Source organism: Ailuropoda melanoleuca, chromosome 12 (assembly GCF_002007445.2).
Source record: "Ailuropoda melanoleuca isolate Jingjing chromosome 12, ASM200744v2, whole genome shotgun sequence".
NCBI lineage: Eukaryota > Metazoa > Chordata > Mammalia > Carnivora > Ursidae > Ailuropoda > Ailuropoda melanoleuca.
The window spans coordinates 64,045,336-64,064,809 of record NC_048229.1 but is presented as its reverse complement, the minus strand read 5'-3'; the positions used below and the strand labels follow the sequence as shown (position 1 = coordinate 64,064,809).

The window sequence follows — 19,474 nt, the reverse complement described above, 5'->3', positions numbered from 1 at the left end:
CACAAATACACATGTTTAGTCTTATTATCAAACCATTCAAGCTCTGTACAGGGGGAGACTCCAGGGTCTTTGATACTACGGTAAAGACCCCGTCCTTCTGAATCATGTCACTTTTAGAACATGAAAGCTGTCTATCCATAGCCAACAACTGACCAAAGTAGGGGAGCATACCCTTGCTTCTTAGAACCCTGCCCAGGCCTGAATCCAAGACAGCAAGAGACAACAGAAAGCTATCCAGGCATTATACAGTGTTTCTTCACTCCAGTCTCCCCATTAGACGTCTCCCTCCCCCATCTCCTCCTGGTCCAGCTCCTCCTCCTGCTCCTCTTCACTGTCAGCCTTCCCAAACAAACCCTGGGGGTTGAGGGAAAGGGAGTCTCAGCAGTGAGCAAGCCTCTGCTTTGATGCCAGTATCAGCACTGAATGACTTCTATATTGAAACCTTCACAGCAAATATTCTTGAATGACATGTGTGAGCCTACACAACAGGCAGGATCCCACAAAGATAAATGGACTAAGACAGAAAAATCACCCTTTCACAATCAAATCAAGTACATCTGGGCACCTGAGTTACCAATAATACTGCTGGTCACGTGGCCAGAGAAGGGACCTATGGACCTCAAGAACTTCCATTTTCCCCGCAGTTCCATAAGTGAGCAAGAGCCTCCAACCACACCAGTCAGCCTGAGGCCCCACCCACCACAGAAGATTCCAAGCTCCCAGAACACATATGGATAGAATGCACTATTGACATTTGGGGCGAGATAGTCTAAGTTTTGAGAGGCAGTCCTGTACTTTATAAGATGCCCAACAACACCCCTGGCTTCTACCCACAAGATGCCAGTAGCACCCCTTTCAAGGAGGTGTGACAACCAAAATGTCTCCCAAGCTTGCCAAACGTTTCCTGGGAGGCAAACTCACCTCTGGTTGAAAACCACTTCTCTAGGATAATGAGTAGCTAAGATAGCCTAAAATTCAAAAAAGTTGCTAGGATCTCTCTGCCAGTATCACCTGGGAATAGGGTTGGCGTGCTGCTGGAAAGCCAATGTGAAACAACGATGCCTTCAAGGGCCAGGAAGGTGGGGCGCCTGGTGGCTCAGTTGTTAAGCATCTGCCTTCGGCTCAGGGCCTGATCCCAGGGTCCTGGGATCAAGCCCCGCATCGGGCTCCCTGCTCTGCTGGGAGCCTGCTTCTTCTTCTCCCACTCCCCCTGCTTGTGTTCCCTCTATCGCTGGCTGTCTCTCTCTGTCAAATAAATAAATAAAATCTTAAGAAAAAAAAAAGAATGTCTGGGTATAAAACAAGAGGGAGTGCGGGGCTGTAGTAGACTGAAGTGTGTGTGCTCCTTTTTTTTTTTTTTTAAAGATTTCATTTATTTGAGAGAGAGCACAAACACGAACAGGAGAGAGGGGCAGGAGAGGGAGAAGCAGACTCCCTACTGAGCAGGCAGCCCAAGGCGGTACTTGATCCCAGGACTCTGGGATCATGACCTGAGCTGAAGGCAGATGCTGAACTGACTGAACCACCCAGGCGCCCCATGTGTGTGCTCCTTTAAAGGGAGCAACCAAGGGCACCTGGGTGGCTCAGTTGGTTCAGCGTGTCTGCCCTCCGCTCCACTCGGGTCATGATCCCAGGGCTCTGAGATCAGCCCACATCAGCTATAGATACCATGACTGCTCAGTGGGGAGACTGCTTCTCCCTCTCCCTCTGCTCCTCCCCCGCATCATGCTCTCTTTCTCTGTCAAATAAAATAAATAAAATGTTTTTAAAAATAAAATAAAGAAATAAATTAAATAAATAAAGGGAGCAACAACTACACAACAGCAGATGATTATGTCAGGAAGGAATCTGGGTCCAAGGTTGTCAGAACTTTTGATTTTCCAACAGAAAGGTCCTGGTTTTAAATGTTGGCAAGTAGGGGCGCCTGGGTGGCACAGCGGTTAAGCGCCTGCCTTCAGCTCAGGGCGTGATCCCGGCGTTCTGGGATCGAGCCCCACATCAGGCTCTTCCACTATGAGCCTGCTTCTTCCTCTCCCACTCCCCCTGCTTGTGTTCCCTCTCTCACTGGCTGTGTCTGTCTCTGTCGAATAAATAAATAAAATCTTAAAAAAAAAAAAAATGTTGGCAAGTAATTCAAAATTGCTTACAACACTAGGCCAAACAAATATATCTGAGTCAAATCTGGCCCACGGGCCACCAGCTTACAGCTCTGACCTGCAGCTGTTACATGGAGAATGTCTGGGCCCTTTCTTCTAGAATGGAACTTTGTCTAGCTTGCATGGCTATAATTTCTGTAAATAGTCTCCCAAAAAACCACCTGGACCCCTCTTATCTTAATTTCAAGACTAACTCAATTCTCCTGTCCTACCTAAATTTCGCTATGGATTCAGCACAGATTTTCTGTTTTTTTACCGCTAATTATGAACTAATTGGTTTCTTCCAATTTTGTCTCTTAAGACCAAGCTTCTGTCACTGCCACCCCTGCCCAAAGAGACTCCCTTCAGCACATCCTAGCTTTGTTAGATGATGCATCAGCCTGATTCTACACCTAAGTTCCAAGAAAACCTGAACCCCAAAGTCTTGTCAGTGGACGGGACATGGTTTTATGACTTAAGCCCATCTCTGACAAGTTCCTACCTGCAGGCATGAATTATGGAAAAGCCTGGGCTTCCAGGATCTGGGCTTGAAGGAATTCTAATGGTGAGTAATGTGGGTAAAAGTACATATGAATGAAAGAAGCTATAGAAACCATGACTGCACTTCTAAGAAGTGAGGTCTCTCCTCCAATGAAAAGGGCAGTTCTAGGAAACACCCCCCCCAGCAGTTCCTGGTATGGGGAGGGGCTTCATAAGGACAAAAGAACAAAAACAATGGAGAAAATCATAAAGGAAAAAAGATTTACCAAATAAAAATCTTCTGTAGATGAAAAATTATAGATAGAGGTGTACTTTGACTCGGTTATCCTTGGAATTCACCCTAAGGCCATCACGAGACCAACACACCGGCACTCTCAAGTGCTTAGATAAGAGCAAACTCACAAAAGCTTCTAGAAGGAAACTAGGTAATGGTGAAGAACCTTACAACAGTTTATTTCTTTAGACATAGGTTATTTCTCCCGTATAATTAATTCTATCCTGAAAAAAAAAGATGCAAAAACTCTGAATCTTTATATACAAAGACTCCCACAGCAATATTATTTATAATAATAATACAGAGAATAATACTTATTCTATGACAGACACAGAGAAGTACTGTACATGCATTGATTCATTGTATTCCTCATGACAATCCTTTCAGTGGGTACAAGTGACATTTCCATTTTATAAATGAGAAAACCAAGGCAACAGTTAACTAACTCCTTCAAGGTTAACAGCTGGAAAAACATCTGGTAAAGCTAGAATCACTCCTGGTCTGGCATGGGTGCCTATGATCTTAACCATCTACCACACTGCCAGGAAACTACTTATGTGTCCCTAAACCATGTTTTCTAAGAATATCTGATGAAAGGAATTAAATATTAAAAATTTTAAAGTATTGTACAAACCACATAGAGTATGATCTCAAGAGTACTTTTAAAAAAATGAGATAAGCACAGAAAAAAAAATGCTAGAAGGTATTTCACACAAATAGTAGCAATAGTTCTCTGGGAGTTAAAATTACGGGTGGGGATGCCTGGGTGGCTCAGTTGGTTAAGCATCTGCCTTCAGCTCAGTTCATGATCCTGGGGTCTTGGGATGGAGTCCCACATGGGGCTCCCTGATCAGTGGGGAGCCTGCTTCTCCCTCTGCCTGCTGCTCCCACTGCTTGTGCTCTCTCTCCCTTTCTCTCTGACAAATAAGTAAAAATCTTTAAAAAATAAAAAATAAAATAATAAAATAAAATACATTAAAAAATTAAGTTGTGGGTGATTTTTTCTTTTTTTTTTTGCATTTTCAAAGTGCCTATAATGTCTATGTATTACCTTTAAATAACAGTAATAATAAAAAGACAGTACTTTAAAAAATGTTTCTTTTGAAGAACATTCCACAAAAAGGGTAAAAAAAAACATGACATACTAAATTTAAAAAGCCGAATATAAAGTTTCTATAAAAGAAAGAAATGAAGACATGATTTAACTATTAAAGGTGTTCATTATTTGGTGGTAGATTATGGGTGATCTGAGGATAAGTTCATCTTCTCCCTAATGAACACATTTTATAATCAGAAAATTCTTCTTTTTTTAGAGAACTCAGGCCAGAGTTCCTCCGGCCAGACCCTAACACACATACAGCTGAGTACCCACCTTCCCTCCTCCTGGGGCTACATGTGGAGGGGTTCCCTTTAACATTTGTCTTTAAGAAATTCCTTAAAGTCAGGAAGCACAGTGTACCGTACAATCCTTTTTTGCTAACTCCAAGGTACTCTCAGTCTATTTTTAACACTGTGGATAAACTACATATACTGCCAAAGCTTTTGCAAGCAGAGATATGGAAAGAACAGAGTATAATTAAGTGCCCCTGGCAGAACAGTGCTAAGGAACACAGGGAATTCTGGGCCACTTCTCAGCTAAAACACTAGCTCTAAAAGACAGCAATCTTCTCTCACTTTCAGCGATTTCACACAGAATCCCTCCTTACCACCTCAAGTGAAAAAAAGGAAAATAAAGAGGGATCAACCGGGATCTCTCAGGTTCTGTCTTCAGAAACCCAAATATGGGGCACCTGGGTGGCTCAGTCGGTTAAGCATCTGCCTTTGGCTCAGGTCATGATCCCAGGGTCCTGGGATCGAGTCCCACATAGGGCTCCCTGCTCAGCAGGGAGTCTGCTTCTCCCTCTACCCTTCCCCCTGCTAGTGATCTCCCTCCCTCCCCCAAATAAATAAAATCTTTAAAAGAAAGAAAGAAAGAAATCTGAAACACCTGGAGACCTGAGAAACACCTGAGAAAAAGTCATTTTGGTGTGGTGCCTGCTGCTTCCAATGGGCTGCAAAGAGTGGTAGGAAACAGTGGTCCTGTGGGCTGAGGGATAACACCTTGGGAGCCCAACAATCTAGAGAAGCCTCTTTCCTCAGCCTCTAAATTGATTTAAAATAAAAAGCTGGGAAGCGAAATAACTTATTTTTGAGAAGCAGAATGAAGTCCTCAGCACTGATGGTTTGTTCTGGGTTGTTACAACTAGTGATGTCAACTCCAATCAAAACATCTGATAAGACAAATATAAGACATGCATCAACCTGTCACACAGACTGGGGAAGAGAACTCTGGAACAGTCAACAGTAGAAGGAATGTGAGGCACCAAAAGCCACAAAGAGACTCAAACTTCTCATCCCTAACCTTTACCCTTACTTATCTTTCAGGATTAAATGACTTAGGTGAAAAATTACTTCTTCAAAAAGTAATATGAGGGGCGCCTGGGTGGCTCAGTCGGTTAAGCGTCTGCCTTTGGCTCAGATCATGATCCCAGGGTCCTGGGACTGAGTCCCGCATAAGGCCCCCACTCAGCAGGGAATCTGATTCTCCCTCTCCCTCTTCCCCACTGCCCCTGCTCGTGCTCTGTCTCTCTCAAATAAATAAAATCTTAAAAAAAAAAAAAAAAAAGGTAAGATGCCACTCTTCCCCCCAAAAGCAAAACATGGTGTTTAAGTATCAGGTACCATTAGCATTATTAAAGGAATCCACACCCTCAACATACTCCCCCGCTAAACCCCAGACTTACATACGCAAGCAGCAGCGAGGAGACGGCAGGCCAGGTACGGGGGAACACAGGTAGGGAACGAGGGCTGGATGATATAGTTGGCGAAGGTGATGGCAATGATGGCCTGACTGGTGGGCTCAACAATTAGCAAGGAGGCCCACAAGCGGATGAAGGCAATGAAGCCCCCAAAGGCCTCTAGAATATAAGCATAGCTGGCCCCAGACTTGGTGATGGTGGTCCCCAGCTCCGCATAGCAAAGGGCACCAACAACAGAGAAAAGCCCACCAATGGCCCATACGACCAGCGACAACCCATAGGAGGCAGTGTATACCAGCACGCCCTTGGGTGAGACAAAGATTCCTGAGCCGATCATGTTGCCCACCACCAGGCTGACCCCATTCAACAGCGAGATCTCCTTCTTTAGCTGCATAGTTTCTGCAGTCCTTTGAGGTTGCATGCTGACATCTTCTTCCGTGGGCTGGCTGGCCTTGGGAATGAGATGGTAGGTTGGTGTGGGGCTCTCCAGCTCCCTGGCTTCCATGGCAAATGTTTCCTTCACACTTGTGTTTACTGTGGCCTGGCAAAGAACATCAAAGAATAGAAGTATGTTAGTCTAGGGCAGAAGCTGGTGAGTCTCCGATTGAGACCTGCAAAGCCAACCTCTTATGTAGGAACAGCATGCCTTACACACAGACCTAAATATAATGAGGTTGTATCCGCTTCTACCACAGGACACAGAGAAATAAATGGAGGTGGACAAACACCTACTGCTCCCAAGAAAGATAACTGTGAGAGGTCAGCTGATGGCAACTTTAAACAAGAGGTACTTGGCTTGATACTGAGATTAGGTTGGCACTGGGTTTATCCATAGCATGGATTCTCCCTGAGGTGCAGGTTTTGGTGTAGTCTTAACCATTTTAAAACCTACAAACCTGTCCTGCAAAGATCAGACTCCCACTACCGGGTTCACAGCCCTAGCCAACCTGACAGGCCTCTCACTGCCCACATCCACTCACCTCCACCCAGACATAAACAGGAACTTCTGCAGTATTCAGCAACACATGGACAAGTCTGTAGCTACTCTCGGGCCAGCTAAGAACATGAGCAGGTAGTGGGAAGGGCTAGGAAGATGCTAAGACCAGGGCATCAAGACTAGAATAAGGATAGGACCTTCATGAAAATACACACCTGTGTTGCTGTGTCTACAACATCAATCTTACTTCCTACATTGCTGCTTGCCCATTCAATACATCCCCTTTTCCAAAGTGCCCAGAAAAGAGAGAGAACATAATTAAGACCTGATGGAGAAAGAACATCCAGAGGGCACCCTGACCTGGGACTTGACAGCTATCAGTTTGTTTTCCTTCTCAGCATACCCCTCACTACCATCTGGGGTTGAAAAGAGATTCTCCCAGAACAGGACCCAGGAATTTTGACACCCAGTCAGAGCTACATGGCTTCTCTTATGCACAGACCTGGCATTAGAAGGCAACCTGTAGGGAGATGGCACACACTACTGCTTTTGGTTTACAGTTGGCCAGTCCAGAAACCTCAAAGAAGTTAGATTCTAAAACAACCTATACATGAAGAACCCAGAATCTGTCAGAGGAAGACAAGCACCTTCCTGAACCTGCACTCAGCATAACCTCCTCCCTCTTTCAATTCCTGTACCCCAGTAATCAGGAATTCAGATCACCTACTTACTCCCACCTCATCTTCTGGATAAAGGAATCCTGTAAGCTATACATTCCCACCCAGGAATCAGTCTTTTAAGGTCACAGAGATAACTTCAGGGATAAGAATGAGATCAGGGGCGCCAGGGTGGCTCAGTCGGTTAAGCATCTGCCGTCGGCTCAGGTCATGACCCCAAGGTCCTGGGATCAAGCCCGCATCATGCCCCCTGCTCGGTGAGCCTGCCTCTGCCTCTCCTCCTGCCTGCTGCTCCCCCTGCTTGTGCTCTCTTTCTCTTTCTGACATATAAATAAATAAAATCTTTAAAAATACATTAAAAAAAAAAAGAAAGAATGAGATCAGTACATTATCTTCCCAGAAGCCTCTCATCTACTCAACAAAGATGGAAGTGCCAAAACCTTACCTCACAGAGCCCAGAGCGAGGGAACCACAGCCACTCAAGGGTAGGCAGTTCTCAGGGAAAACTTCAGTCTCCACAGCTCCATCCAAAATTCCTGCCTTACCTGTCCCAGTCCCCTGCCAGGGTATGGACTGGAGATCAAGTGAAAAAACTCCTCTGGGGCACTAGCAAGCCTCCCCTTACTCCCAGCCTACCTTTGCTTAGATGAGACCTGGCTTTAAGGCAGCACCACTCTTCCTTTCACTCTTGGCACCAAGCCATGCAGGTTTCCCTATACAGGCACAGGCATGTGGGTACATACTTGTTTTCATGTGTCTGTCAGGTGAGCCAAAGCAACCATAAAAACAAACTTGGAAATAGCAGAGGAGCCTATATTCTCACATGAGTCAAGTGCAGAGAGACCTAGATTGCCTTTTTCCACCCAACTCAACACAGTCAAGCAGAGAAACCTGGTCCCGGTGACCACTTCAGCCTCCCCTCTATTCCACCAGACCCTAGCTAGATGGGGAGAGGAGGCTGGGGCTCCCAAATATTCTTTTTGGACCTCTGATACCAGATGTATGGGTTTTCTACACATCAAGAAATTCTGCAACACCAGACAATTCTGATAACGAGGGAGAGCAGAAGGCAAGCTAAGGACAAGCACAAGCTGACACCCGACAACCCCCACCCCCAAGGTGGGATATATGTGACATTCCTCAGCACTCTTGGCTGCCCTAAAGCTAAGGGAAGGAAAAACAAATGGTTAATTTATAAAGATTACAGTCCTGCAGTACAAGAGTTTCCCTTAGTTTACAAATGCCTTAGTGATTTACAAGTAAAAAAGCATTCTTATCAATAACCTAACTTCCAGAAGGAAACGTAGATAAAATAAAATGTCCTTAAAACCCGCAGCCCATTAACAAATACTTGAGGCAGGCAGAGGATAATGTTCCTCCAGGAAGCTCCCTACTGTCTTCATGTTAATGCTTCACTAGAGGAAAAAACAACCTTAACTTAACTATGGCAAGGCCTCGGGTATTTTGTAGGTCTTCTTTAGCATATGAAAGTTCTTTTGAGGGATGCCTGGGTGGCTCAGTCGTTAGGCGTCTGCCTTCCACTCAGGTCATGATCCCAGAGTCCTGGGATCCAGCCCCGCATCCGGCTCCCTGATCCACTGGGACCCTGATTCTTCCTATCCCGCTCCCCCTGCTTGCGTTCCCTCTCTCACTGGCTGTCTGTCTCTCTGTCAAATAAATAAATGAAATCTTTAAAAAAAAAAAAAGAAAGAAAAAGTTCTTTTGAAAACCTGCCTTTTCCCTTACCTCCCCCAACTCCAGTATATAATGAATTGCTCCTCACAACCCCAGGGCAACTCTTTCTGCCCAAGGGTCCTGTCCCCATGCTTTAATAAAACCAGCATTTTGCACCAAAGACATCTCAAGAATTCTGTCTTAGCTGTTGGCTCCGAATCTCACCCCATCAAACCTCACCTATATTCCAAAACTGCATCACTGACACTATCCACCGGGAGATCCCTCAGGTTAAGCGCTCAGTCCCACAAAACTGCCCCCTCTTAAGATGCCAAATACAAGTCCAGGTTGTTACCAGTGCTTCCAACTGACTGGCTATAAATTGGAGGGTCCCACTACCCCCTCCTTGGGTTCAATTAATTTGCTAGAGTGGCTAACAGAACTCAAGAAAACAGTTTACTTACTAGATTACCAGTTTATTATTAAAGGATATAACTCAGAAGAGCCAGATGGAAAAGATGCACAGGGCAAGGCATATGGGAAGAGCTTCCATGCTCTCTCTGGGCAAGCCACTCACTCAGCACCTCCACTTGTTCACCAACCTGAAAGCTCTCCAAACTCCGTCCTTTTGGGGTTTTTATGGAGGCTTCATTACAAAGGCACGACTGATTAAAATCATTGGCCATTAGTGACTGATTAAATCTCCAGCGCCCAGAGGTGGACCAGACTGAAAGTTCTAATCCCCTAATCACACCGTTGGTTCCTCAGGAACTAGCTCCCATCCTGAGAAGATCTGGATGTTTTCCAAAAATCACCTCATTAACATAAACTCAGAGGTGGGTTGAAAGGGGCTTGTTATATAAATAACAAAAGACACCCATGTCACTTTCATTGCCCTGTAGCTATTTCAGGAATTGAAAACAAAAGCAAATATTACAATAGAAAATGCCCCTATGGCTCTTATATAGGAAATTATAGGAGCTGTGTCTAGAAGCAGTGAAGAACAGATGTATATTTAATCACAGTACCACAGGGAAATAAAGAGGGAAATTCATTTCACTGAAAAGTTTAGTATAAAATGGAGTTGTCTTGACATCTAACTTCCATTTAGGGATGTAGAAAGCTGAGAAAAGCATCATTCCAACTCCAATGACAAGAAAAAGCCAAATAATCTACAAAACCATAACTTTGCTTGAAGCCATCAGAGAGCTGAAGTTACAGGGCAATCTACCGGACTGAAATTTATGGAAAAACAGGACATCCATTGAGAGATGCAAGCTCTGGTTCACCTGTGGCAGAGGGAGAATGATGGGACCAACACACAGGCAAGTAAGAACAACTAGGGTACAATTTTTAATGAATTACTAACGGTCTTGTATGGGTTAGCAAGAGCACAGACACTCAGAGGTTTTTCTCCACAGACTTCAGTGGATTGGACGTTCATAAAAAATACTAGGCAGGAGGCCAGAGATAGCTTCTCGGTAGTGCTAGTCTGGAGAAGGAAAGCAATCACTACTCTGGGAAAAATAAGGTCCAACCAGTCCCTTTACTAAAGAATAAAAATCTTACACTCCCAGGGAAAGGGTGGCAAACCTTGTCACTCCCAAGGCAGCTGCGGCAGGGTAAAAGAAAAATAAAACAACCCTTTATGCCTGGGGGAAAGGCAGGAATTTCTGATCCCGACCATCCTACGTCAGGGGCCAAAGGGCAGGATCGCCAGAAAGATCTACACCCCTTTCACCCCCCAGACCTGGAAAAACAGGGCCTAACACTGAGGCTGAACCAAGACAACAGAGAATCCCTGCTCCCCACCACCAGGTAAGCAAGCACCCAGCAACAAAAGAAAGATTTAAAGCTGAGGGTACAGTATAAACATTGGGGAAAAGCCCCCCCTTCAGCAAACCAATCCTTAACCTGAGGAATTTGAAGCCCTGTGTGCACCTAAGGTAACCACAACAACAAAACCCAAACCCAACTCATCTCCTAACTGACTGGAACTCCCAAACTAAGCCTAACAAAACAATACATACTTACCTCAGTCTCTACAGTTTTAAGTACTACATATAGCAATCAGTAACGAATTACAAGCAACACAACAAAAGGCAAGAGAACCCACTATCAAGAAGCAAAGTAATTAGGGGCACTGGCGTGGTTCAGTCAGTTAAGCATCCAACTCATGATTTTGGCTCAGGTCATGATCTCAGGGTTGTGAGATCAAGCCCTGTGTCAGGCTCTGTATTCAGCAAGGAGTCGAATCAGGATTCTCTCTCTCCTCTCCCTCTGTCCCTCCTCTTGCCCACATGCACTCTCTCTCTCTCTCTCCCCATAAATAAATAAATAAATAAATAAATAAATAAATAAATAAATAAAATCTTAAAAAAAAAAAAAAAGGAAAGAAGCAAAGTAATCAACAGGACAAGACTTAGAGATGACCGGCTATTGAAACTACCAGACAAAGAATTTAAAATAACTATGATTAGGGGGCGCCTGGGTGGCTCAGTCATTAAGTGACTGTCTTCGGCTCAGGGCGTGATCTCAGCGTTCTGGGATCGAGCCCCACATCAGGCTCCTCTGCTGGGAGCCTGCTTCTTCCTCTCCCACTCCCCCTGCTTGTGTTCCCTCTCTTGCTGGCTGTCTATCTCTGTCAAATAAATAAATAAATAAAATAACTATGATTAATACATTAAGCGCTCTAATGGAAAAGTTAGACAGCATGCAGAAACAGATGTGAAATTTCAGCAGAGAGATGAAAACCGTAAGAGTCAAAGTGGAAAAAGTGGAAAAAAAAATAGAATGGAGCCACCAGGAGTTGCAGGATAATATAAATGGTCTGAGGTAAATATAAAAAAATACTTTTTGGAAAAAAAAAACTTTTTGGGTGGCTATTTTTATTTGCTTTGAATATAACTGACTGCCTCAAGTAAAAACAGTAGCAATGAATTGTGGATTTGCAGCATATATAAAAGGAAAACGTATGACGGGAGCCTGGGTGGCTCAGTCTGTTGAGAGTCTGCCTTCTGCCTTCAGCTGGGATCATCATCCCAGGGTTCTGGGATCAGCCTGCATCTGGCTCCTTGCTCAGTGCAGAAGCTGCTTCTCCCTCTCCCTCTGCCTCTCCCCCTGCCTCAAATAAATAAATAAAATCTTAAAAAAAAAAAGGTCAAATATATGACAACAAAAGCACAGAGACTGAAGGATTGGGAGTTATACAGTTGTGAATTTCTTATATGTGAAATAACGTAATGTTACTTAAAAAAAAACACTAAACTTTTAAAAAAGATTAAAAGAAGGGGTATAAATAATGAACCAATAGTGGAAATAAAACATAAAAAAATACTCAAACCAAAAGTAGGCAGCAACAGGGATGGACTTAGAAGGATTACACTAAGTAAAGTAAGTCCGTCAGAGAAAAAGAAATATCATATGATTTCACTTTTCTAAAAAACAAAACAAGCGAATAACAACAAAAAAAATAAATACATAAAATGAATACATAAAACATAAATACATAAAAAAAACTGGTGGGGCACCTGGGTGGCTCAGTCGTTCAGTGTCGGCCTTCCACAGGTCATGATCTCAGCTTTCTGGGGTCCAGCCCTGCATCGGGCTCCCCGCTCAGCAGGAAGCCTGCTTCTCCCTCTCCCACTCCCCCTGCTCGTGTTCCCTCTCTCATTGCCAAATAAAAAAAAAAATCTTTAAAATGAATAAATAGGGGTGCCTGGGTGGCGCAGTCATTAAGCATCTGCCTTCAGCTCAGGGCGTGATCCCAGCGTCCTGGGATCGAGCCCCACATCAGGCTCCTCCGTTAAGTGCCTGCTTCTTCCTCTCCCACTCCCCCTGCTTGTGTTCCCTCCCTCGCTGGCTGTCTCTCTCTCTGTCAAATAAATAAATAAAATCTTTTAAAAAAAAATGAATAAATAAAAATAAATATAAATAAATAAATAATAAAACTGGTGGTTGCCACAGGAGAGGGGGGTGAAGGGATGAGCAAAAGAGGTGAAGGGGGATTAAGACGTACGAACTTCCAGTCATTAAGTAAGTCACAGAGATAAAAAGTATAGCATAGGGGCTCCTGAGTGGCACAGTCAGTTAAGCCTCCAACTCTTGATTTCAGCTCAGGTCATGATCTCAGGGTCGTGGGATCGACTGAATAGGTCTCCACGCTCAGCGGGAGTCTGCTTGTCTCTCTCCCTCTGCCGTTCATGCTCTTCTCTCTCTCTCTCTCTCCCCCTCTCAAATAAATAAAATCTTTTTAAAAAAAGTACAGCATTGAAAATATAGTCAATAGGGGCGCCTGGGTGGCTCAGTCGTTAAGCATCTGCCTTGGGCTCAGGGTGTGATCCCAGGGTCCTGGGATAGAACTCCGCATCAGGCTCCTCCGCTGAGACCCTGCCTCTTCCTCTCCCACTCCCCCTGCCTGTGTTCCCTCTCTTGCTGGCTGTCTCTTTCTCCGTCAAATAAATAAATAAAAAATCTTAAAAAAAAAAAAAAAGAAAATATAGTCAATAATACTGCAGTAGCAGTGTATGGTGACAGATGGTAACTACACTTATCATAGTAAGCATGCATGGAATTGTGGAATCACTATGTTGCACACCTTAAACTAATTTAACATTGCATATCAAATATACTTAAAAAATGTTTAAGAAGGCAGAAGAAAGAATGTATGCAACAAATAGAAAACAGAAGACAACTAGTAAGATGGAAGATTTTAATCCAACCATCCCAATAATAACATGAAATGCAAATGATTTAAACATAGCAATTAAGAGACAGACATTGATGGATTAGATAAAAATGCAAAACCCAACATACAGTCTACAAGAAACCCCCACCTGGGCGGCTCAGGTGGTTAAACATCTGCCTTCTGCTCAGGTCATGATCTCAGGGTCCTGGGATCGAGCTCAGTGAGGAGTCTGCTTCTCCCTCTTATTTTCCCTCTGTGCTCTCCCTCTCTCTCAATGAATACATAAAATCTTAAAAAAAAATAAAAAATAAATATAAAAACATAAAGGGGTGCCTGAGCGTTTCAGGTGGTTAACTCTATCTCAGCTCAGATCTTGATCTCAGGGTAGTGAATTCAAGCCCCTCACTGGGCTCCACGCTGGGTGTGAAGCCTACATAAAAATACACAAACGGGGCGCCTGGGTGGCACAGCGGTTAAGCATCTGCCTTCGGCTCAGGGTGTGATCCCGGCGTTACAGGATCGAGCCCCACATCAGGCTCCTCCGCTATGAGCCCGCTTCTTCCTCTCCCGCTCTCCCTGCTTGTGTTCCCTCTCTCGCTGGCTGTCTCTATCTCTGTCGAATAAATAAATAAAATCTTTAAAAAAAATACACAAATAAATAAATAAATATAAATAAGCTATAGGTAAAAAGATGGGAAAAAAATAAACCATGCAAGCACTGATCAAAAGCTGGGAGTAGCTATATTAACATCAGACAAAATAAACTTCAGAATAAGAAATACTGCTAGGGATAAAGAGGGACATTACATCATGATAAAGAGGTTAATTCACAAGAAGACAATTCTAAACATGTATTTCTTCCAAAGACATAGCTTCAAAATACATAAAGCAGTATCACAGATCTGAAAAGAGAAATACACAAACCCACGATTACGTTGAGACTTACTTCTCTCAGTCATCAACAGAATACGCAGACATAAAATGAGCAAGATCTAGGGGCACCTGACTGGCTCAACTGGTAGAACATGAGATTCAATCTCAGAGTCATGAGTTCAAGCCCCATGTAGGGTGTGGGGGGAAAAAAATCGGCAAGATCTAAAAGACCTGAAAATGGAATGTCCCAACATAGCTCTTGTCTAATTAATTACGTACATTCTGAGTGGGAAAGAAGAAAAACTGGCATCTGCAATAGGGTTTACCTCCACGCAGGAGAGCGGGAAAGGCTAGGGATGGGAGACAGCCTTCAAGGAAGAAAAAACACTGCTTTGGCTCCTCATGTTTCACAACAGAAATATCAACCCTACTATCTCTCAGTTGGTATCAGAGCAGGGTTAGGAACCCTCCCCCAGGTGCTGCCTGAGGCCTTTAAGACCAATTCCAACCTTCTTAGCAGGGCCTTATCACTATGTCCCCCACCCCACACCCACCCCTGACCCCATAGTCCCACTCAAGATCCTGTCCACTGAATTACTTGCAGTTTCCAGAACCTGGAACAGTCCAGAGTTTCCAGAGTCCATCAGACAAACACACCATTGTTCATACTGAACCTTCTGCTTCTAACACCCTTCTTCTACCACCTTTTCCCCAACAGCCTGGCTGCTATCTTTCTCCATATATCTCCTTGTGCCCATAAGATTTCTAGTACATACTTCTGCCTTAGCAGCCACCTCATTCTGTTGCATTTACTTAACCTCAGTCTCCCAACTATTTTGTGAGTTCCTCATCTGTTTTAACAGCACCCAGTACAAGGCCTAGCACAGGCTCAGTACTCACTACATGATCACTGAATAAAACATACCAAAGGACAGAAAATAGCTAAGAGAGAAAATACACAACAAACCCAACTCAAAGACTAACACCTTGAGCCACTTGCTTGCCAGAACAATAAGCAAAAAAAGCCTTAAGTAAAGAGAAGTGATCAAACAGAAAATTCAGTCTGAGACAGTGGTTCCTATCATTTTGTCAAAGTACTTGTTCTTTAAGTAATAGATGATGGAGAAAAAATGATAAAAAGCAACTATGACTACAATAATGGTTTTGAATTCATTTGCATTTAACTAGTCACCACAGTATCTACATACATTCTCAAAAGGGCAGTCCGTTTCTGTGTGAGATGCATTGTTTATCCTATCCCCACAGAATAGATATGCAGACCTTCTGCAACAACGGGATGAAAATCAAGGAGCTCATAACTAAGCCACTGTCTCCAGCTCAGTATCCTGGTATTTGGGGGAAAGAGTGTGCGACAAAATCTTACCAGATCACCCTCCTTGAACTGGCTATCCTTCTGCCTTCAATTTTTATCCAAATGATAAGAGAAATCAGTATGTGAAGATCACACACAGTATCAGATTCTCAATCTCTCTTTCTCATACAATTGCTAAAATCATTACTGAAGACAATTTCCATTAAATCTCCAGTGTACCTAAGTTTCTGTTTTGAAAACCTAGCGTTAAACCCTGCCTATAAGGACACAATGCAGCTTTCTCACAGGTTTTCATCCTATTTTACAGGCTCCTGCACCAGATAATAAAGGAATTCATCAGATGACTAACACTGCCTCATGAAAAAAAAAATTTTTTTTAAGATTTTATTTATTTGAGAGACAGTGAGCGAGAGAGAGAGAGAGCACAAGCTGGGTGAGAGGCAGAGGGAGAAAGAGAGAGAAGCAGGCTCCCCGCTGGGCAGGGAGCCCCATGCAGGGATCCATCCCTGAGCCGAAGGCAGACACTTAACCAACTGAGTCACCCAGGTGCCCTGCCTCATGAAAATTTAGCTGTGAAACTATAATATGCAATTTTCTAGGGGGGAAAAAAAAGAATCTTTCAAAGTTCAATTACAAAGAATACTTTACAAGCTGAATTTAAAAACTTTTATAGGAGCACCTGGGTGGCACAGTTGGTTAAACATTTGACTCCTGGTTTCAGCTCAGGTCATGATCTCAGGGTCATGAGACCAAGCCTCATTTTGGGCTCTGTGCTCAGCACAGAGTCTGCTTAAGACTCTCTTCCTCTGCCCCTCCTTCCATGCCCATGCTCTCTCTCTCTCAAAATAGATAAATAAATCTTTATTATTTTTTTAAAGATTTATTTATTTGTCAGAGAGAGAGAGCACACAAGCACAAGCAGGGAGAGCAGCAGGTAGAGGAAGAAGGCAGCTTGCATCCCCCCAAGCAGGGAGCCCCACGTGGGACTCAATCCCAGGACCCGGGATCATGACCCAAGCTGAAAGCAGACACCCAACCAACTGAGCCACCCAAGCATCCCAAATAAATCAATCTTAAATAAAATAAAATAAAAACTCTTTTATAATTGATGACTATGGGGGAAAATGTTGAGAAAAATACTAATACCTCTACCATGGTGAAAACATAGAGGACTCTTTCTTTTCTGTACTTCTTTGAGTTTTATATATTTTCCACAATTAATAGGCATTAATTATTTTAATGCTTAACTCTCCTTCTCTACCTCTCTCTCCCTATATAGTACCCCCATCAAATGAAAAAGTTATGTAACTCTACCTTTATCTTTTTACCTAAGATACCAGGAAACTCAGTATCAAATTCAGTACCCAATCACAGTGAATAAATATTCTCACTTTCAACAGTATGTGGTATCTAGTCTTTTTCATTGACTTTGGTTTTCAATTTCTTTTTAACAACCCCATTCAAGTATCTTTAATTATAAACTACCACAATTACTCTTTAGAAAAAGATGTAATTTAATATACAATTTTATATAGTGTTACATAACCGTTAATTATATGTGAGCCATTCTCGTTAATAATATCCTGTTCATATTGTCCACAAATAACTGAAACTCTTTACAAATCACACAGATCCAAGATCTAACAGAGAACAGAGCAATAATAGTCACCTGTGAGGAAATAAGCAAACATCACACTTTCATAAGCTGCCTCATCATAAATGGTCAGGTACTGAGAAGAAAATGGAAGTCTTCACAGCAAGGCCTAATTCCATTTGTCTGTCTTGGCCATTTAACCTCTGCAACAAAGAGTAAGAGGCAGCTTATCAAAAAATGAACCTAGTAAGCAGCAGGATGATATCTCCCTTTGTAAATTTCAAGTTTTACATGTCTGGCAGGGGCAGCACTCAACTACTGAGAAGTTCCGTCACACCCACAGTGGAGTGTAACTGAAGCAACCAGCCCACACGTGTCGGAGAACTAGCCCGGTCATCTCAAATCACGCATGTCTACACAGCTGCTGCTCCCCAAGTCCCAGGTCCTGCAAGCCCTGTTTGCGTCACTTCTGTAGAAATGTATGCACATCCTGGAGACTATAGCAGGAAACACACAGGACAGAGGTCAGGAAATTTCCTGTACCAAGAAGGGCCAAGGAGATCAGTCACATAACTGGTATTTACTTTTAGTCTGCAATATAAATATGTCCACAGCCAGACAAGGAAGAAGGAAGATAGGAAAAAATCCTCTTTGTGGTTTTCTGCATATTTGTCAGGAGAGGGAACTCAAATATAAGAACTTGAATGGCAGTCTGAGAACAAAGTTGGGGGAAAAAGTCATTAGCACACAAGGGCACCGTAGTAATGTAGGCAGCCATGGCAGTTTCCTCCTAAAGGGCTTCACAGCAAGCAAAGAGAGACAGAACTGAGCTTAGGAAGCACTTTCAAAAAGTCTGCTCCTCCCCTATCTCCAATCAGAGAGCAGCTCTCAGAGGAGCACCAGATGGCTGAGCATTCTGCTACCACAATGCTAGATTTGCTGGCAGTGCTTTTTCCCCCCCATCAAGGGCAGAGACCGAATTCTTTTGAACTGTGTCACCAAGCACACAGCCCAGTGCACACAAGAGGTACTCAAAAACATCTGTTCAATATTGATTCCGATTTACACTGACCATTACACAATGTGGTACCCAGACTGTTTGCTTAGTGCTTAAGTGAAAAATTCTCAGAATGTTTTACAAATATCTCCTTCCATTTATAGCATGAGATGATCAAACAAGGTGACAGGGCATGAAGACACAAGAGAGAGCCATCATAGCAGGAGTACACGGTTCCCTAGTGCCAACAGGCCAGCCCTGCAAGCCCGGGGCCGAGACAATCTCACAGCATTCCAGGAAGCTCTGAGCCTGCGGTATAGAGCCTTGCACGCCCTCTTTCTCACCTGCAGTTCCTCATAGCCCAGGTGCCCTTTCTCATCACACTCACCCTCCCAGGCTCTCACAGTCAGCATCGCACTCAGGGACTCTATCACCACAGTGTTCCTCACATGCTCAGCCTCTCCCACACTTCTGGAGTCACCCTCACACTCAGGCTCTCTCAACCCTCAGGGATTCTCTCTCTCTCTCTCACATACACACACACGTGTTCTCTCTCTCTCACACTCACTCATTCTCACTTTCTCTCCCCCCCCCTTCTGGTCGAGGGCGCCTGTCCCCCACGCACACGCGGAGTCTCCTTCACACCAAGGTCTCTCCCGTACTGTCAGCGTCATCTTCTTACTCAGGGTGTTTCTTGCACACTCACACAGTCACCCTCAGACTCAGGGGGTCTCTCACACTCACACACGTAGTCTTTCTCACACGCTCAGTCTTACACTCGGGGATCCCCACACTCCCAGGGCCACCCTCACGCTCGCGATCCCTCTCACACGCACAGCGTCACCCTCCAGCACGCTCTCGCCGCGGCGTCTCTCACGTGCCGCCGCCCGCCCAGCGCCCGGGTTGGCGGGCCCGCACGCCGCACGCTGCGGCGGCTGCGGCGGCGCGTAGAGTTCAGCCTCCAGGACGCAGCCCCGGCCCCGGCCCGGCCCCG

At 44.1% G+C, this 19,474-nt stretch overlaps 1 protein-coding gene across 5 annotated transcripts in view; it reads right to left on the bottom strand.

Annotated features, from left to right (window-relative positions):
- Positions 1–19,474, bottom strand: part of SLC7A6 (solute carrier family 7 member 6) — a 35,857-nt gene that overhangs the window by 16,191 nt on the left and 192 nt on the right. For 2 of the 5 annotated variants that reach the window (XM_034672637.1, XM_034672640.1), the window contains exons 2-3: positions 17,559–17,686; positions 5,694–6,249 (exon numbers count right to left, since the gene is read on the bottom strand). In XM_034672637.1, the coding sequence (XP_034528528.1) occupies positions 5,694–6,213 (520 nt within the window). In that variant the 5' untranslated portion in view covers positions 6,214–6,249; positions 17,559–17,686. Of the gene's footprint in view, positions 1–5,693; positions 6,250–7,767; positions 8,096–17,558; positions 17,687–19,316; positions 19,458–19,474 lie in introns of those variants that run through there. The other 3 variants (XM_011229876.3, XM_034672639.1, XM_034672638.1) reach the window with 3 other exon arrangements.